Source organism: Pelophylax lessonae, assembly GCF_965119305.1.
Source record: "Pelophylax lessonae genome assembly, chromosome: 8".
Taxonomy (NCBI): domain Eukaryota; kingdom Metazoa; phylum Chordata; class Amphibia; order Anura; family Ranidae; genus Pelophylax; species Pelophylax lessonae.
In genome coordinates this window covers 95113963-95129277 of record NC_138775.1, presented here as the reverse complement: position 1 = coordinate 95129277, position 15315 = coordinate 95113963, and the positions used below count along the sequence as shown (strand labels likewise).

The window sequence follows — 15315 nt, the reverse complement described above, 5'->3', positions numbered from 1 at the left end:
CCGGCATAGTTGCTTGTAGAATTCACAGGGAAAAAAAACGGAGAAAAGCTAGCTAAAATCTTATCTATATAAAAATAAAAAAACTTTTTGCCAGGACCAAAAATCCAGCAAGGAACTAGGTCCTTACTCCTGACTAGGCAGATTAAAACTGACATTCTATGCAGGAAGAGAGAGGGTATTCCTCCTGGGACTCCCCATAGGGGTAGCCAGAACTTTTTTTCTGCCTAGTGTCCTACTCCTGTAGTGAGCAGTATAACTCTACTGATATGCATCAGAGACTGCGTCCATCAATGAATGATAGAGAAACTTAGTTTTCTCAATGTTTAGGCTCTCCTCTTTCACCTTTATTAAGAGACTCATTAGTTCTTCTTCACATTCCGCCATTAGTGTGGTATTGTCTGCATATCTCAGGTTGTTATTTCTCCCTGCGATCTTAATTCCGGCTTGTGAATTGTCGATCCTGGCATTTCACATTATGTACTCTGCATAGAAGTTAAATATGTAGGGTGACAAGGTTACATCCTTGCCACACTCCTTTCAGTTTTGAACAGTCAGTTGTTCAATATCCTGTTCTAACTGTTGCTTCCTGACTTGCATACAGGTTTTTTAGAAGACAGGCGAGGTGGTCTGGTATTCTGATTTCTTTCAGTATTTCCCACATCTTGTTTTGATCCACACAATCAAAGGCTTTTCTGTAGTCAATAATGCAGAAGAAGCCATTCTTCTGGAATTCCCTTGCTTCTCCATTATAAAGCGAATGTTGGCAATTTGATCTCTAATTCCTCTGCCTCTTCGAAATCCAGCTTGTACTTGCGCTAGCTCTCGGTTCACAAGCCTACCTTATAGAATTTTCAGCATAAGCTAGCGGTTGAGATAAGTGTGATCATACGGTAGTTTGGTAATCGGGGAAGGAAAGCCGCTCAGGTGTATTAGCCCAACCTGGTGCTGGTAAGACCCGCCATCCGGAATGATGCAATAGAAGTTGTGGAACCGTACACAGGTGAATGACTCATTCACCTGTGTGCGGTTCCACAACTTCTATTGCATACGGTAGTTTGAACATTCATTGGTGCTGCCCTTCTTTGGTATCGGAATGTAAACGGACCTCCTTCCAGTCTTGTGGCCATTGTTGAGTTTTCCAAATTTGTTGGCATATTGAGTGCAGCACTTTAACAGCATCATCTTTTAGGATTTTAAATAATTCAGCTGGGATACCATCACTTCCGCTAGCTTTGTTATTAGCAATGCTTTATAAGGACCACTTAACTTCACTTTCCAGGATATCTGGTTCAAGATAATTGCATCATCGTGGTTTTATGGGACATTCCGATCTTTCTTGTATAGTTCTTCTAATATTATTGCCATCTCTTCTTTAGCTCTTCTGCTTCTGTCAGGTCCTTGCCATTTTGTCTATTATTGTGCCCATGTTTGCACAAAACTTTTCCTTGATATCTCCAATTTCAAATTTTTTGAAAAGCTCTCTACTCTTTCCCATTCTGTTTTTTTTTTTTTTTTTTTTTAAGAAGGTCTTGTTTGTCTCTTCTTGCTATCCTCTGGAAGTCTGTATTGAGTTGGGTATACTTTCCCTTTTCTCCACTGCCTTTTTGCCTTCCTTCTTTGTTCAGCTATTTGTATGGCCTCATCAGATAGCCACATTGCTTTCTTGCATTTCTTCTTTGGGATAGTTTTTATTGCTGCATCTTTGTACGATGTTACACACATCCTTCTATAGTTCCTCTGGCACTCTCCTCCTCAATCTGTTAGTCACCTCCACTGAGTATTCCCAAGGGATCCAATTTAGGTCATATCCAAAATGTCTTCATTTTAAGCCTGAATTTTGCCCTAAGAAGCTCATGGTCTAAACCACAGTCAGCTCCAGGTCTTGTTTTGACTGACTGTATAGAGCTTCTGCCTCTTTGGCTGCAGAGAATATAATAGATCTGATTTCTATATTGACTATCCAGTGATGTCCATGTATAGTCGCTTCTTGGTTGTTGGAAAAGTGTTTGTTATTACCAGTGTGTTCTCTTGACAAAACTCTATTAACCTTTGTCCTTGTAACGCTGAGCGCTCCGGTCCCTGCTCCTGGACCGGAGCGCTCGCGGCGTTCGTTCCTGCAGAGTACCCCGGTCAGATTCTCTGACCGGGGACACTCTGTCCCTGCCTCCATCGGGGACGCGGTTCGCGCTGCGAGGTGTCCCAGCGCGCGTCCCGCGTCCCAGATCCACTCACCTGTGCCCGCTCCGGCTCTCTCCTCCGCTCCCGTGGTTCCCGGCGCGCGCGTCCCTGCACCATAGAGCGCGCGCGCGCCGGCTGTTTAAAAATTTAAAGGGCCAGTGCACCAGTAATTGGTGCCTGGTCCAAACCTCCCTTCCCGTTTCCTGTTTCCTATATAAGTGTCCTGCCCCTTCCTGCCCTTGCCGGATCTTTGTTGCCTCAGTGCCCTAGTGAAAGCGTTATTTGTGTAATCCCTTGCCTGTTGCCGAACCCTTTGCTAACGATTACCGCCTCTGCACCTGTGCTGCCTGCCCTGACCTTTGCTACGTCTGACTACGCCTCTGCCTGTCCCTTTTGTACCACGCCTATCTCAGCAGTCAGTGAGGTTGAGCCGCTACCGGAGGACACGACCTGGTAGTTACCGCCGCAGCAAGACCATCCCGCCTTGCGGCGGGCTCTGGTGAAAACCAGTAACTACTTAGAACCGATCTTCTGGTACGGTCCACGCCATTCCCTCACTGACACGGCGGATCCACTCCCTGCACCGCTCCTGCTACCAGTCCAGAACCTGACAGGAAGATCCGGCTATGGATCCCGCTGATGTGCCTCTGCCTAGTCTCGCGGACCTTACTACAGTTGTGGCCCAGCAGTCGCAGCAGATCACCCAGCAAGGTCAACAGCTGGCACAGTTGACCGCCATGCTGCAGCAGCTTCTTCCAGCACAGCAGCAGCAGCCTCCTCCGCCTGCACCTGCTTCACCACCGCAGCCTGTGGCCGCAGCCACTTCTAGAGTCCGTCTGTCCATGCCGGCCAAGTACGACAGTGATCCCAAGTTGTGCCGCGGATTCTTATCCCAATGCTCCCTTCACCTGGAGATGTCGGCTGACCAGTTCCCCTCGGAGCGAGCCAAGGTGGCATTTGTCGTTAGCCTGCTTTCGGGGAGGGCCCTGGCCTGGGCTACACCGATTTGGGACCGCAACAATCCTGCCACTGCAAGTGTCCAGAGTTTCTTTCAGGAATTCTGGAGTGTCTTTGAGGAGCCAGCCTGGGCTGCCTCAGCAGAGACTGCGTTATTGAACTTGTCCCAGGGGAGTTCCTCTGTCGGAGACTATGCTATCCGTTTCCGCACCCTTGCTTCGGAACTCTCCTGGAATAACGAGGCGCTCTGTGCTACCTTTAAGAAAGGCTTGTCCAGCGCCATAAAGGACGTCCTGGCCGCACGAGAAGTCCCTACCAACCTGAGTGACCTCATCCATTTGGCCACCAGGATTGACCTGCGTTTTGCTGAGCGACGAGAGGAACTGCTACAGGAAAAGGGAAGTGCTCGCCCCAGACGCTTTCCTCATCTGGCTCCTATCTTCCAGCATCCCCCGCAACCCTCTTCTGGGCCTCCCATCGAGGAAGCCATGCAGGTGGATCGGTCTCGCCTGACCACGCAAGAAAGGAACCGCCGTAGAGACGAGAACCTCTGTTTGTAATGTGCCAGTACTGAGCACTTTCTAAAGGACTGCCCTCTCCGTCCACCGCGTCAGGGAAACGCCCGCACCTAGTCAACGTGGGAGAGGCGTTGCTAGGTGTGAATACCTCCTCTCCACGCATTACTGTACCCGTGCGGATTTCCTTGTCCGCCAAGATCTCCTTTGCTGCCCCTGCCTTTCTGGATTCCGGTTCAGCCGGTAACTTCATTGACGCCTCGCTGGTGAACAAGTTCAACATCCCTGTGGTTCGTTTGCTGAAGTCCATCTTCATCTCCACAGTTAATGGAGAGAGACTCGACGGCATGGTGTAGTTCCGTACAGAACCCCTCCAGATGGACATCGGAGTCCTGCATTCCGAGCGATTGGAGTTTTTTGTGTTACCCCATTGCACCTCAGAACTCCTCTTGGGTCTGCCCTGGCTCCAGCGCCATTGTCCCGTTCTGGATTGGACCTCCGGAGAGGTTCGAAGCTGGGGTCCGGCTTGTTTCGGCAGATGTCTCAAGCCGGTACGAGGCAAGTCTGCACCAGTTATTTCTCCTCCTCCCGGTCTGCCTGAACCATATGTGGATTTTTCAGATGTTTTTTGCAAGAAACAAGCGGAGGTGTTGCCTACACATAGGCCATATGACTGCCCCATTGACTTGCAACCTGGCACTACCCCGCCTAGGGGAAGAATATATCCTCTCTCCCCTCCAGAGACTCTAGCCATGTCGGAGTATATCCAGGAGAACCTGCAGAGAGGGTTTATCAGGAAATCCTCTTCTCCTGCCAGAGCAGGATTCTTCTTTGTTGCTAAGAAGGACGGCACCCTTAGGCCTTGCATAGACTTTCGGGGTCTCAACAGCATTACTGTAAAGAACCGTTACCCTCTTCCCCTGATTACGGAACTCTTTGACCGGTTACAAGGCGCCAAGTACTTCACCAAGTTGGATCTCAGAGGGGCCTATAACCTTATTCGCATCCGAGAGGGTGATGAGTGGAAGACGGCTTTTAACACCCGAGACGGGCATTTTGAGTACTTAGTCATGCCTTTCGGACTCTGTAACGCTCCAGCGGTCTTCCAGGAGTTCGTTAACGACATTTTCCGAGACCTGCTCTATACCTGTGTCGTGGTCTATTTGGATGACATCCTCATCTTCTCTACTAACTTGGATCTACACCATGCTCATGTCCGCTTAGTACTCTCCCGTCTCAGGAAGAACCGCCTCTACGCTAAATTTGCAAAGTGCTTGTTCGACCGTACCAGTCTTCCCTTCCTGGGCTACATCATTTCTGCCAACGGACTACAAATGGATCCTGCCAAACTGTCTGCCATCCTGGACTGGCCTCGTCCCTCTGGCCTTAAGGCCATCCAGCGATTCCTCGGATTCGCAAACTATTATAGGCAGTTCATCCCGCATTACTCCACCCTTGTGGCACCAATCGTAGCCCTAACCAAGAAGGGGGCTAACCCGAAATCTTGGCCTCCCCAGGCCGAGAAGGCCTTCAGCGCTCTCAAATCTGCCTTTGCCACCGCTCCAGTTCTGTCCAGACCGGATCCTACTAAGCCGTTCTACCTGGAAGTAGACGCCTCCTCCGTTGGTGCTGGTGCTTTGCTCATGCAAAAAACTCTGAGAGGCAAGTCGGTTACTTGCGGGTTTTTCTCTAAGACTTTCTCTCCCGCTGAAAGAAATTATTCTATTGGGGATAGAGAATTACTCGCCATCAAGCTGGCCTTGGAGGAGTGGCGGCACTTACTAGAAGGATCGGTACATCCCGTGAACATCTACACGGATCATAAAAATTTATCATACCTCCAGTCTGCTCAGAGATTAAATCCCCGCCAAGCTCGCTGGTCTCTATTTTTTGCCAGATCTAACTTCCGGATCCACTTTCGTCCAGCGAGCAAGAACTTCAAGGCCGATGCCCTCTCTCGTTCTTCTGATGGAGAGGAAGTCAAGCCACAGCACATTGTGCCCCCGGAATGTCTGGTCACCGTGGCACCTGTAGACTTGCGTAACCTCCCTCCCGGAAAAACCTATGTTTCTCCCCGTCTTCACCTAAAAGTTCTTAAGTGTGGACATTCTTCTCTTCTCGCAGGACATCCTGGTGTCCGAAAGACTGTACAACTTATCTCCAGGAGATATTGGTGGCCATCCTTGGAGAAGGACATCTCTGAATTTGTGCAGTCCTGCTCTGTATGTGCCAGAGACAAAACCCCTCACCAAAGACCCGCCGGCTTTCTCCAGCCACTTCCCATACCAGAGACCCCTTGGTCCCATATCGCGATGGACTTCGTTACGGACCTACCACCATCTCACGGGAAAACTATAATTTGGGTCGTCGCAGATCGCTTCTCGAAGATGGTGCACTTCATCCCGTTGCCAGCCTTACCATCCGCGCCTCAGTTGGCTAAGCATTTCCTCCGACACATCTTCCGGTTACACGGCCTGCCTTCACATATTGTCTCCGATAGAGGAGTCCAGTTTGTGTCCAAATTCTGGAGGGCTCTTTGTGGACGGCTTAAAATCAAGCTGGATTTCTCTTCTTCATACCACCCCGAAACCAACGGAAAAGTGGAGCGGGTCAATCAAATCTTGGGCGACTACCTTCGCCACTTCGTTTCCTCCCGTCAAGACGATTGGGTCGACCTCCTCCCGTGGGCGGAGTTTTCCTATAACCACAAAGACTCTTCCGCCACCAACAAGTCTCCCTTCTTCGTGGTTTACGGTCGTCATCCTCTGCCTCCTCTGCCGTTATCCTCCTCCTCCGGAGTACCTGCAGTGGATGACCTGGTGCAAGACTTTTCTGCCATCTGGTGTGAGACGCGCCTGTCCCTCTTACAGGCCTCATCCCACATGAAAATCCAAGCGGACAAGAAACATCGGCCTCCTCCTGTCCTGGTTCCTGGGGACAAAGTTTGGCTCTCCTCCAGGTACATCCGCTTCAGGGTTCCTAGTTACAAGCTTGGTCCTCATTACTTGGGACCCTACAAGGTCAAGAAGAGGATCAATCCGGTGTGTTACCAACTCCATCTCCCTTCCTCCCTTAAAATTCCCAAATGTTTTCATGTCTCCCTCCTCAAGCCTGCGGTCTTTAATCGCTTTTCCCCCAAGAATCTTCCTCCCACGCCTGTATCCGGTACCTCGGATGTCTTCTCCGTTCAGGAGATATTGGCCTCTAAATTGGTCAGGGGGAGAAGATTTTTTTTGGTGGACTGGGAGGGCTGCGGTCCTGAAGAGAGATCCTGGGAGCCAGAGGAGAAGATCTTGGACCGTAACCTCATCCTCAGGTTTCTGGGTACCAAAAAGAGGGGGAGACCAAAGGGGGGGGGTACTGTAACGCTGAGCGCTCCGGTCCCTGCTCCTGGACCAGAGCGCTCGCGGCGTTCGTTCCTGCAGAGTACCCCGGTCAGATTCTCTGACCGGGGACACTCTGTCCCTGCCTCCGTCGGGGACGCGGTTCGCGCTGCGAGGTGTCCCGTGTCCCAGATCCACTCACCTGTGCCCGCTCCGGCTCTCTCCTCCACTCCCTGCTAACGTGGTTCCCGGCGCACGCGTCCCTGCACCATAGGGTGCGCGCGCGCCGGCTGTTTGAAATTTAAAGGGCCAGTGCACCAGTAATTGGTGCCTGGTCCAAACCTCCCTTCCTGTTTCCTATATAAGTGTCCTGCCCCTTCCTGCCCTTGCCGGATCTTTGTTGCCTCAGTGCCCTAGTGAAAGCGTTATTTGTGTAATCCCTTGCCTGTTGCCGAACCCTTTGCTAACGATTACCGCCTCTGCACCTGTGCTGCCTGCCCTGACCTTTGCTTTGACTACGCCTCTGCCTTTCCCTTTTGTACCACACCTATCTCAGCAGTTAGTGAGGTTGAGCCGCTACCGGAGGACACGACCTGGTAGGTACCGCCGCAGCAAGACCATCCCGCGGCGGGCTCTGGTGAAAACCAGTAACTACTTAGAACCGATCCTCCGGTACGGTCCACGCCATTCCCTCACTGACACGGCGGATCCACTCCCTGCACCGCTCCTGCTACCAGTCCGGAACCTGACAGTCCTGCTTCATTTTGTACCCCAAGACCATATTTACCAGATATTATTTGACTTCCTAATTTAGCATTCCAATCTACCATTATGCGAAGGATAGCTTTTTTTGAAGTTAGTTCTAAAAGGTGTTGTAGATCTTCATAAAAGTGGTCAACGTCAACTTCTTCAGCATCAGAGGTTGGTGCACAAACTTGGATTTCTGTGATGTAGAGTGGTTTGCTTTGAATATGGACTGAGATCATCTTGTCGTTTTTGGAATTGTACCCCAGTACTGCTTTCCTCACTCTTTTGTTTACTATGAAAGCTACACCATTTCTTCTGAGAGATTATTATCCACAGTAGTGAATATAGTAGTCTTCTGAGTTGAATTTGCCATCTGAGTAATCTGAGTTGAATTATATGCATATGCTATTGTAAGTTTTGCAGATCTTGGGGGGGAAAAAAAATATCTGATTTTTAATTAATATATGCTATTTGTGAATGTAAACTTAAGTATAACGTGAAATAATAGATTGTAAATCTCAAAGACTGCTTAGCTCCCACCAAAAGATCCACCTATTTGTTTTACTAGGAACACAAACTCACTTTGCAAGAAACCAAACTTCAGTCAACCCTCCTTCAAAACTACAGTATGTCACTTATTTGATATCATCCTACCTTCTTTTCCAAGTATCTGCATAACATCAGATGTCTTCTACATTCAACTTCAATGTTTTAGTAATTTATCTTCAAAAATCTATCTAATTCTTCGTTTAATTTGCACTTCTATTATTTTCCTCACTCACCTTTGTTCAACAGTTCACTCATTAGCTGTTTTCCTTGCATATCCACCATATCTGTATCCTATCTTTCAAACCTTGTCACTCTTCAAAAGTCAGCCTCCGTTTTCTTCCATAAATTTACATAGCTAAATTGTGTAAATTAAAGCCAGGTAAACGCGGGCTGAATTTTGGGAGACAACAGCCGGTTAAAAAAAAAAAAAAGGTCCGACATTCGGCCCGTGTGTATGCTGGTCTGTCTGACATAAAGCGGCTGTTTGCCCAGCTTCTGTCAGACGTGCATGCTGAAAAACCAGCAACCGACAGACTCCCGATCAGCGCTCTCAGCCAGTGCCAGAGAGTGCCAATCCGAGTGTCCTGGCGGAGGGGCCGCCCCCTGTCAGAACACAACAGCTCCGCGGGGGAGATCGCTGAACTAATCTCACATGGTTAGTACAGCGGTTCCGACCAGAGCTGACAGTTTTTTTTTTTTCGTTCAACCCCAAAAAAAAAAAAAAACTAATAGTGTGTACCCGGCTTTACACACACACACACACACACACACACACTATGTATTTATTTCCTAAACCTAATGTCCTTGTTATAAAGGATACAATGTGTTTTCTGTATCCACAAATATCACCTTTCCTCCAGAATATCCATTTTGTCCAGAAAGTTGTGCAGTTACTAAAAGAAAGAAGTATATATTCCGTTACATAAATTAATATCAAAACAAAATATGAACTGCAGTCAAAACATTGGATTTTTGCTTTACCTATGAAATCTTTTTCTGGCAGTACATTAAAGGACACAATTATTATGAATCACTGAGCTATACTGCCACCAGGAGAATTGAACACTGGCAAAGCAAAGTTGTAAGGACAGCTCAATATAATCTCTCCACTCCCAGCATGCCTCAGTTTAATAGCAAGCAAAGACAGGAATAAATCATAGGAATGGAGGGGAAGTATCCGAGTCCTGTAATTTAATCCTAGAAAATGATATTGCAGGCAAGACAAATACTATTTTTTTAGTCATGCATTACATACACAATAGTATTCTGAAACACCGGGACATCCAAAAGTAGTTCAACTGAGGAGTAGGCAACAGCAACTGAAAGACTAACAGGTCCACAAGGAAAAAAAAATATTAGTTAACAAGGGAGCCTATAGCTCCTTTTGAAGAACCCTACAACCAAAGGCAGCATGATGAATCGACTAGTCAAAGTGGAACAAGAAGCAGACTGTCCTTTGCGGAGACCTTTAGGGACAACAAAAAAGGAACTCAGACTGATGAAAGAGAGCTGTAGCGGTGAGATAAACTCAAACAGTGTGTACCACATCCAGACAATAGAGAGGAGCAGGTATGACAGGGAGATGCATCCACACAATAGAGAGGAGCAGGTATGACAGGGAGATGCCCTGGTTAAGTAAAAAAAAAAAAAAAAAAAACACTGTGGAAAGAAAAGAGGTCTTGTGCCTCAAAACAACCCTGTGTCTGTGTAACACAAGAAAAAATGGATTTTTGTAAAATCTTACCGTAAAATCCTTTTCTCTTAGCTCATTGACAGACGTAGTCCTCGGTGATACAGCACCTTCGGGTTATGTTGCCTCCACAGGAGCAGGACTAGACAGGAAATAAAATGCTCTGGCCACACCCTAGGGGCAGTCCCAGAGGGTATATCCTCTCTCTCTCTGCCTCAGCAAATCAGTTATGTCACAAAAGCAGTGTTTAGAGAATTCAACCCAACCCAACTCAAAAAATAGAGGGGCGGGTACTACGTCTGTCAATGAGCTAAGAGAAAAGGATTTTACGGTAAGATTTTACAAAAATCCATTTTTCTCTATCGCTCATTGACAGACGTAGTCCTCGGTGATACAGCACCTTCGGGAAGTCCCAGAGCAGTATCACAAATGAGGGGTGGGAAAATGGAAATCAAATCCAAATCTAGAAGGCCCAACCGGTGCCAACTAGAAGTTTACAATGCTCATCCTTAATGATGAGACTCAACAAAAAAATTTTTCAACAGAAAAAAACCCTCGAGGTAGACCACCGGTCTCCTCAAATTGCGGCCTGCAGCACTTTGCGGCCAAAAGAGGCATCCGCCGATGCCATCACATCAATTTTATAAAATTTTGTAAAGGTATGTACCAACGAACAGGTGGCCGCCTTACATACCTGGACCACTGACGCCTGATGGCGAAAGGCCCAGGAAGTACTGAGCGCTCGAGTGGAGTGCGCCCTAACAGGGAACGGAGGACTCTGACCCTTAATAAAATAAGCCTGTACCACCGTCTGTCTAATCCATTTGGCAATAGTCGCGGCAGATGCAGGCAACCCCTTTCTGGGGCCATCCATGATCACAAAAAGTGAATCCGTCTTACGGAATGATTCCGTAGCTTTCAGGTATACCCTGATTGCCCGAACCACATCCAAGGAATGCAACGCATGTTCCCGATGATGATTGGGCTGAGGACACAAGGAAGGTAGTACAATATCTTCATTCAGATGAAAATCTGAAACCACCTTAGGAAGAAAGGATGGCTTAGGATGAAGTACTACCTTATCCCTATGAATCACTAGGTATGGGGACTGGCATGATAATGCAGCCAGTTCTGACACCCTGCGAGCAGAAGTGATAGCCACTAAGAAGGCCACCTTCTGGGATAATGTAAGCAAGGGAATCTCCCTGATGTTTTCAAAGGGAGGTTTCTGTAGAACCGACAAAACTAAATTAAGATCCCAGGGCGGTAAGGGCGCGCGGACTGGTGGAGCCAGGTGCCGCACCCCCTGGATGAAATTCCGCACCAAGGACTTGGTAGCTAAAGGTTTCTGAAAGAAGATTGCTAATGCTGAAACTTGACCCTTGATGGTGCTCAAGGCTAGTTTCTGCTCAACCCCTTTTGCAAAAAGGCCAATATTCGAGTCACCGAATAGGTACGTGGAGGAAATCCTAAAGATTCGCACCACGCAATATAAGTCTTCCATGTGTGATAATAGACCTTGCTGGAAGTCGCTTTCCTTGCTTTAATAAGGGTAGGAATGACTGAAGCTGACAACCCTCTGTCCTTCAGTACTTGGGTCTCAATGGCCAGGCCATTAAAACCAGCGAATGTAAAGCACGATGGTAGATTGGTCCTTGAGACCACAGACACTCCCTGAGACGAAGTTCCCACGGAACGTCTGCGACTAGCATGTCCAAGTCGGCCAGGCCGGCTTGACGAGGCCAGCCTAGAATTTCTAGGACCACTGGCGCTGACTGGATCTGAACCAGGCGTCCCTAGATCTATCTGGCCCCGACCATCCGAGAAAGTCTGGTTGTTTTCTGTTCCCACACATTTATCAGATACCTGATTCCTATCAGGAACGGTGATCTTTTCTGGTTGAACCTCAGGGACCGAAGTCACCCGGCTAGAGGCTTCTTGGTCTGTCTGGTCAACCAGATCCGATTCTTGTGGGGAATAGAGACTAATCTTAGGAAAAGGTAAAGGAAAAAATCTATTCAGGGAATGTCTATTCCCTCAACCCGGGTGGGGGCGCACCTTCAGGCTGTGTAATCCTTTGCTTCGGGTTTGGCTGAGTCGGTCCTCTGTTTGTCCGACCAGCCTTTCTTGAACCCTCCTGGAGGAGTCTTGCCTTTCCCGCTTGTTCCAGCCGGGCGTACGAACCCTTTATGGGCGGTAAAGAAAGGTCCTCGCTTGTTGCGAGGTCCCTTAGCTTTAGCAGCCTGTGGCAAGAAAGTGCTCTTGCCCCCAGTGGCGTCCTTAATAATTTCATCTAGGGTGGCCCCAAATAGGCGATTCCCCTGAAAGGGGAGATTCGTCAAGGTCTTTTTGGAACCTAGGTCAGCTGACCAGCATTTTAACCACAGCACACGTCTGAGGATTACCGCTGACATAGATGCATGCCCTAATAGGGGGGTAGCATCCAAGGCTGCGTCACAGACAAACTGTAGCCCTTGTATAATCTGTTCCATCAAATCAGATGTTCCCTGGGGGGATATCTTTTCCCCTTAGATCTTGGCGTACCAATCTCGCCCATTCCGTTAGTGTCTGGGAAACTAGACCAATAACAATTACTGGTCTAAATGCTGACCCTATCAGGGAGAAGATAGTGCGGGACTCCGCTTCCATCTTTCGATCCACCGGATCCTTAAAGGACGAAGTGTCCTCCACTGGGATAACCGTGGCTTTATTCAGCCTGGAAATACGTGGATCCACCACTGGTGGTACCGTCCATTTCTTAATGATGGATTCCTCAAACGGATAGCGTCTAGCAATACGCTTGGAAATAGTAAAGGTACGCTTAGAATGCTCCCATTCTCCTTTAATTTTATTACCAAAACACTTGGGTACAGGAAAAACCTTCATCGTTTTAATGGGCTTGTTAGTACCAAAGGGAATCTCTGTTTCAGTTGCCTCTGCCAGTGAAACCTCAAGTCTTAAGGTTTCCCGCACCGCCACAACTAGTGCGTCCACCAATGCTTCTTCCTGAATTATAGCGGGAGAAAGAACGTCCTCCTCACTGTCTGAGGGAGCTTTACCTGAGATAACAGCCCTTGCAGAGGGACCTGCAGCTGCAGTGACCATCTCTGAATCTGAGTCAGAGGTGTCAGATAATATAGGGGTAGGCAGGGGTCGCTTTCTTGACCCCCGTCCCTGACAGGCTGCCTCCACCCGAGCCACCAAAGACTCCAAAACTGCTGTAAATTCATCCATACTCTGTGCACCGGCGGGTCCCGTGGCCCCCTCGAGGGAAACAGGTGGGGGTATTTGTGTGGCAGGGTCCATGATTATTCCAGTAATTTCCCGGAAAATACAATTCAAATTTAAATAAAAAACTTTTTTTTTTTTTTCAGACCCCCAGCGCCACAAAAGCCCCTCAGTGTTACCTGCTAGGGATCCCTATCGATCGAGAGAGAGAGAGAGAGATAGACCCCCAGGCTCACCACTTGATGCTCAGAGTTCACTGTAACAGGTTACAGCGCTGTGTTCACAAACAGGAAGTCTTTTGGCTGGCTGCCCAGGACGAAAGGAGGTGGCTCCGCCCCTCTGCATGCCTTCCGGCGCCTCCCCTAGCTCCACGAGGTGTTTGGATCACCTCAAACATGGCCGCCCCCATGCTGGAGACACGAGGCTACGCCAAAATGGCGGCCTCGTGCGATCTAGCAAACAATGGCGGCGGTTAGTACCGAATAGCGGCGTGACTGCAGAGCATCACAACACCTTCTCTACATGGGGATTTAGCCTGGTCGGCGGTACCGGCCCTGGCGGACCGCATGGCCGTTCGGAGGGCCTGCTATCGCTGGAGACTTGACTAGGAAAGCAGTCTACATGTCCGTGGCTACTGACTGGTAGGATACTTATATTATCACAGTAAGATACCCATACTGCCACTAATTACAATCTTTTTTAACATGTTTACAATTAGATTGTCAGCTCCCAAACCAAGCCTCCTGGCTTTTTGCACATAAAATCACACTCAAAGTAGGGGGATCTGTGCCATGTTATAGGATAGAGGGGAACTCATCCTTACCATACAGAGAGGGGCCCGCGTTCACCACAAGACCCGTCAGGGGAAAAGGGGGAACATGCTACTCACCATACCGGAACCAGGCGGGCACCAACTCCTGACAGTACCCCTCTCCACCGGGGCGGGAGGGCTGTCGACCAATACGGACGCCGTGACTCATGGTCCTTGGCGTTTCAGCGAGACGTTTAACTCGCGGGGTCAGTCCCTCCAGTGGGACTATGTCGCGGCCGACCCAGCGCGGAGCTATGGCCTGCACGCGCTCGTAGGCTGAACTGGGGTGACCACCGGATCTCAACATCCAGCCCGTCGCCCAGTTCAGCTTTCTTGCTTGAAGATCTCACAGGAACACTGGAGAAAAAAGCTGTCTAAAAAAATCTTTTTAAGAAAAAAATCCTGCCAGGACCGAAGATCCCAGCAAGGTATCTAGGTCCTTACTCCTGACTAGACAGAAAAAAACTGATTTGCTGAGGCAGAGAGAGAGAGGATATACCCTCTGGGACTGCCCCTAGGGTGTGGCCAGAGCATTTTATTTCCTGTCTAGTCCTGCTCCTGTGGAGGCAACATAACCCGAAGGTGCTGTATCACCGAGGACTACGTCTGTCAATGAGCGATAGAGAAACATTTTCTCTCAAACTCCCCTTGCAGAAGTAATGGCAACAAGAAATAAAACCTTGCAGTTAAGGATAGATAGATGTATATCCCTAATGGGTTCAAAGTGTGTTTTTTGTATATCCCTAATGGGTTCAAAGTGTGTTTTTTGTAGAGTCAACAGACCAGGTTGAAATCCCATTGAGTCGGCTTTGCACCGAAGGAGGAATTAACTCGTCAGGAGCTGCTAACGGCTAAGCACAATACTTCCTTTGGCAAATGGCTCATAGTGTAGCGGTGTTCAGGCTTTATAGAGGTGACTCACCCCCAGCAGAATTACAGAAGCCAGGTGGAGTGGAGAGGAGGAAGACAGCAGCAAGGTCTGGCCGGGCTCCGGCGGTGAGAGAGGCGTGCTGGAAGTAAAAAGTGGGGGTGAAGAGAAGAGAGAGGCAGCGCCGTCAGTGGCGACATCAGCTATGAGTGGATGCCCCCTGGAGCACAGCCTCGCAGATCAGGAACGGAGGCTGAGAGTCAGATGGATCTCCTGGGACCACATAGCAGGTTGGGAAAAGGAGGAGACATTCGAGGAGGAAAGCAGGCGGACGGGAGGGGGTGAGTCAAAAGTTAAAAGGACTAACAACTGGCTGTAAATGCTTTCCGTCTGAGCTCCAGAACACCGGAGAGCAATCCGCGGCCATCGGAGCATACAAGACCGAGCCA

General features: G+C 48.8%; 1 protein-coding gene across 1 annotated transcript in view; it reads right to left on the bottom strand.

Annotated features, from left to right (window-relative positions):
• Positions 1-15315, bottom strand: part of DMC1 (DNA meiotic recombinase 1) — a gene marked incomplete at its 3' end in the record, with an annotated part of 785302 nt that overhangs the window by 413651 nt on the left and 356336 nt on the right. The window contains exon 8 of the mRNA XM_082264958.1: positions 9090-9162. Coding sequence (XP_082121084.1) covers positions 9090-9162 — 73 coding nt within the window. The remainder of the gene's footprint in view (positions 1-9089; positions 9163-15315) is intronic.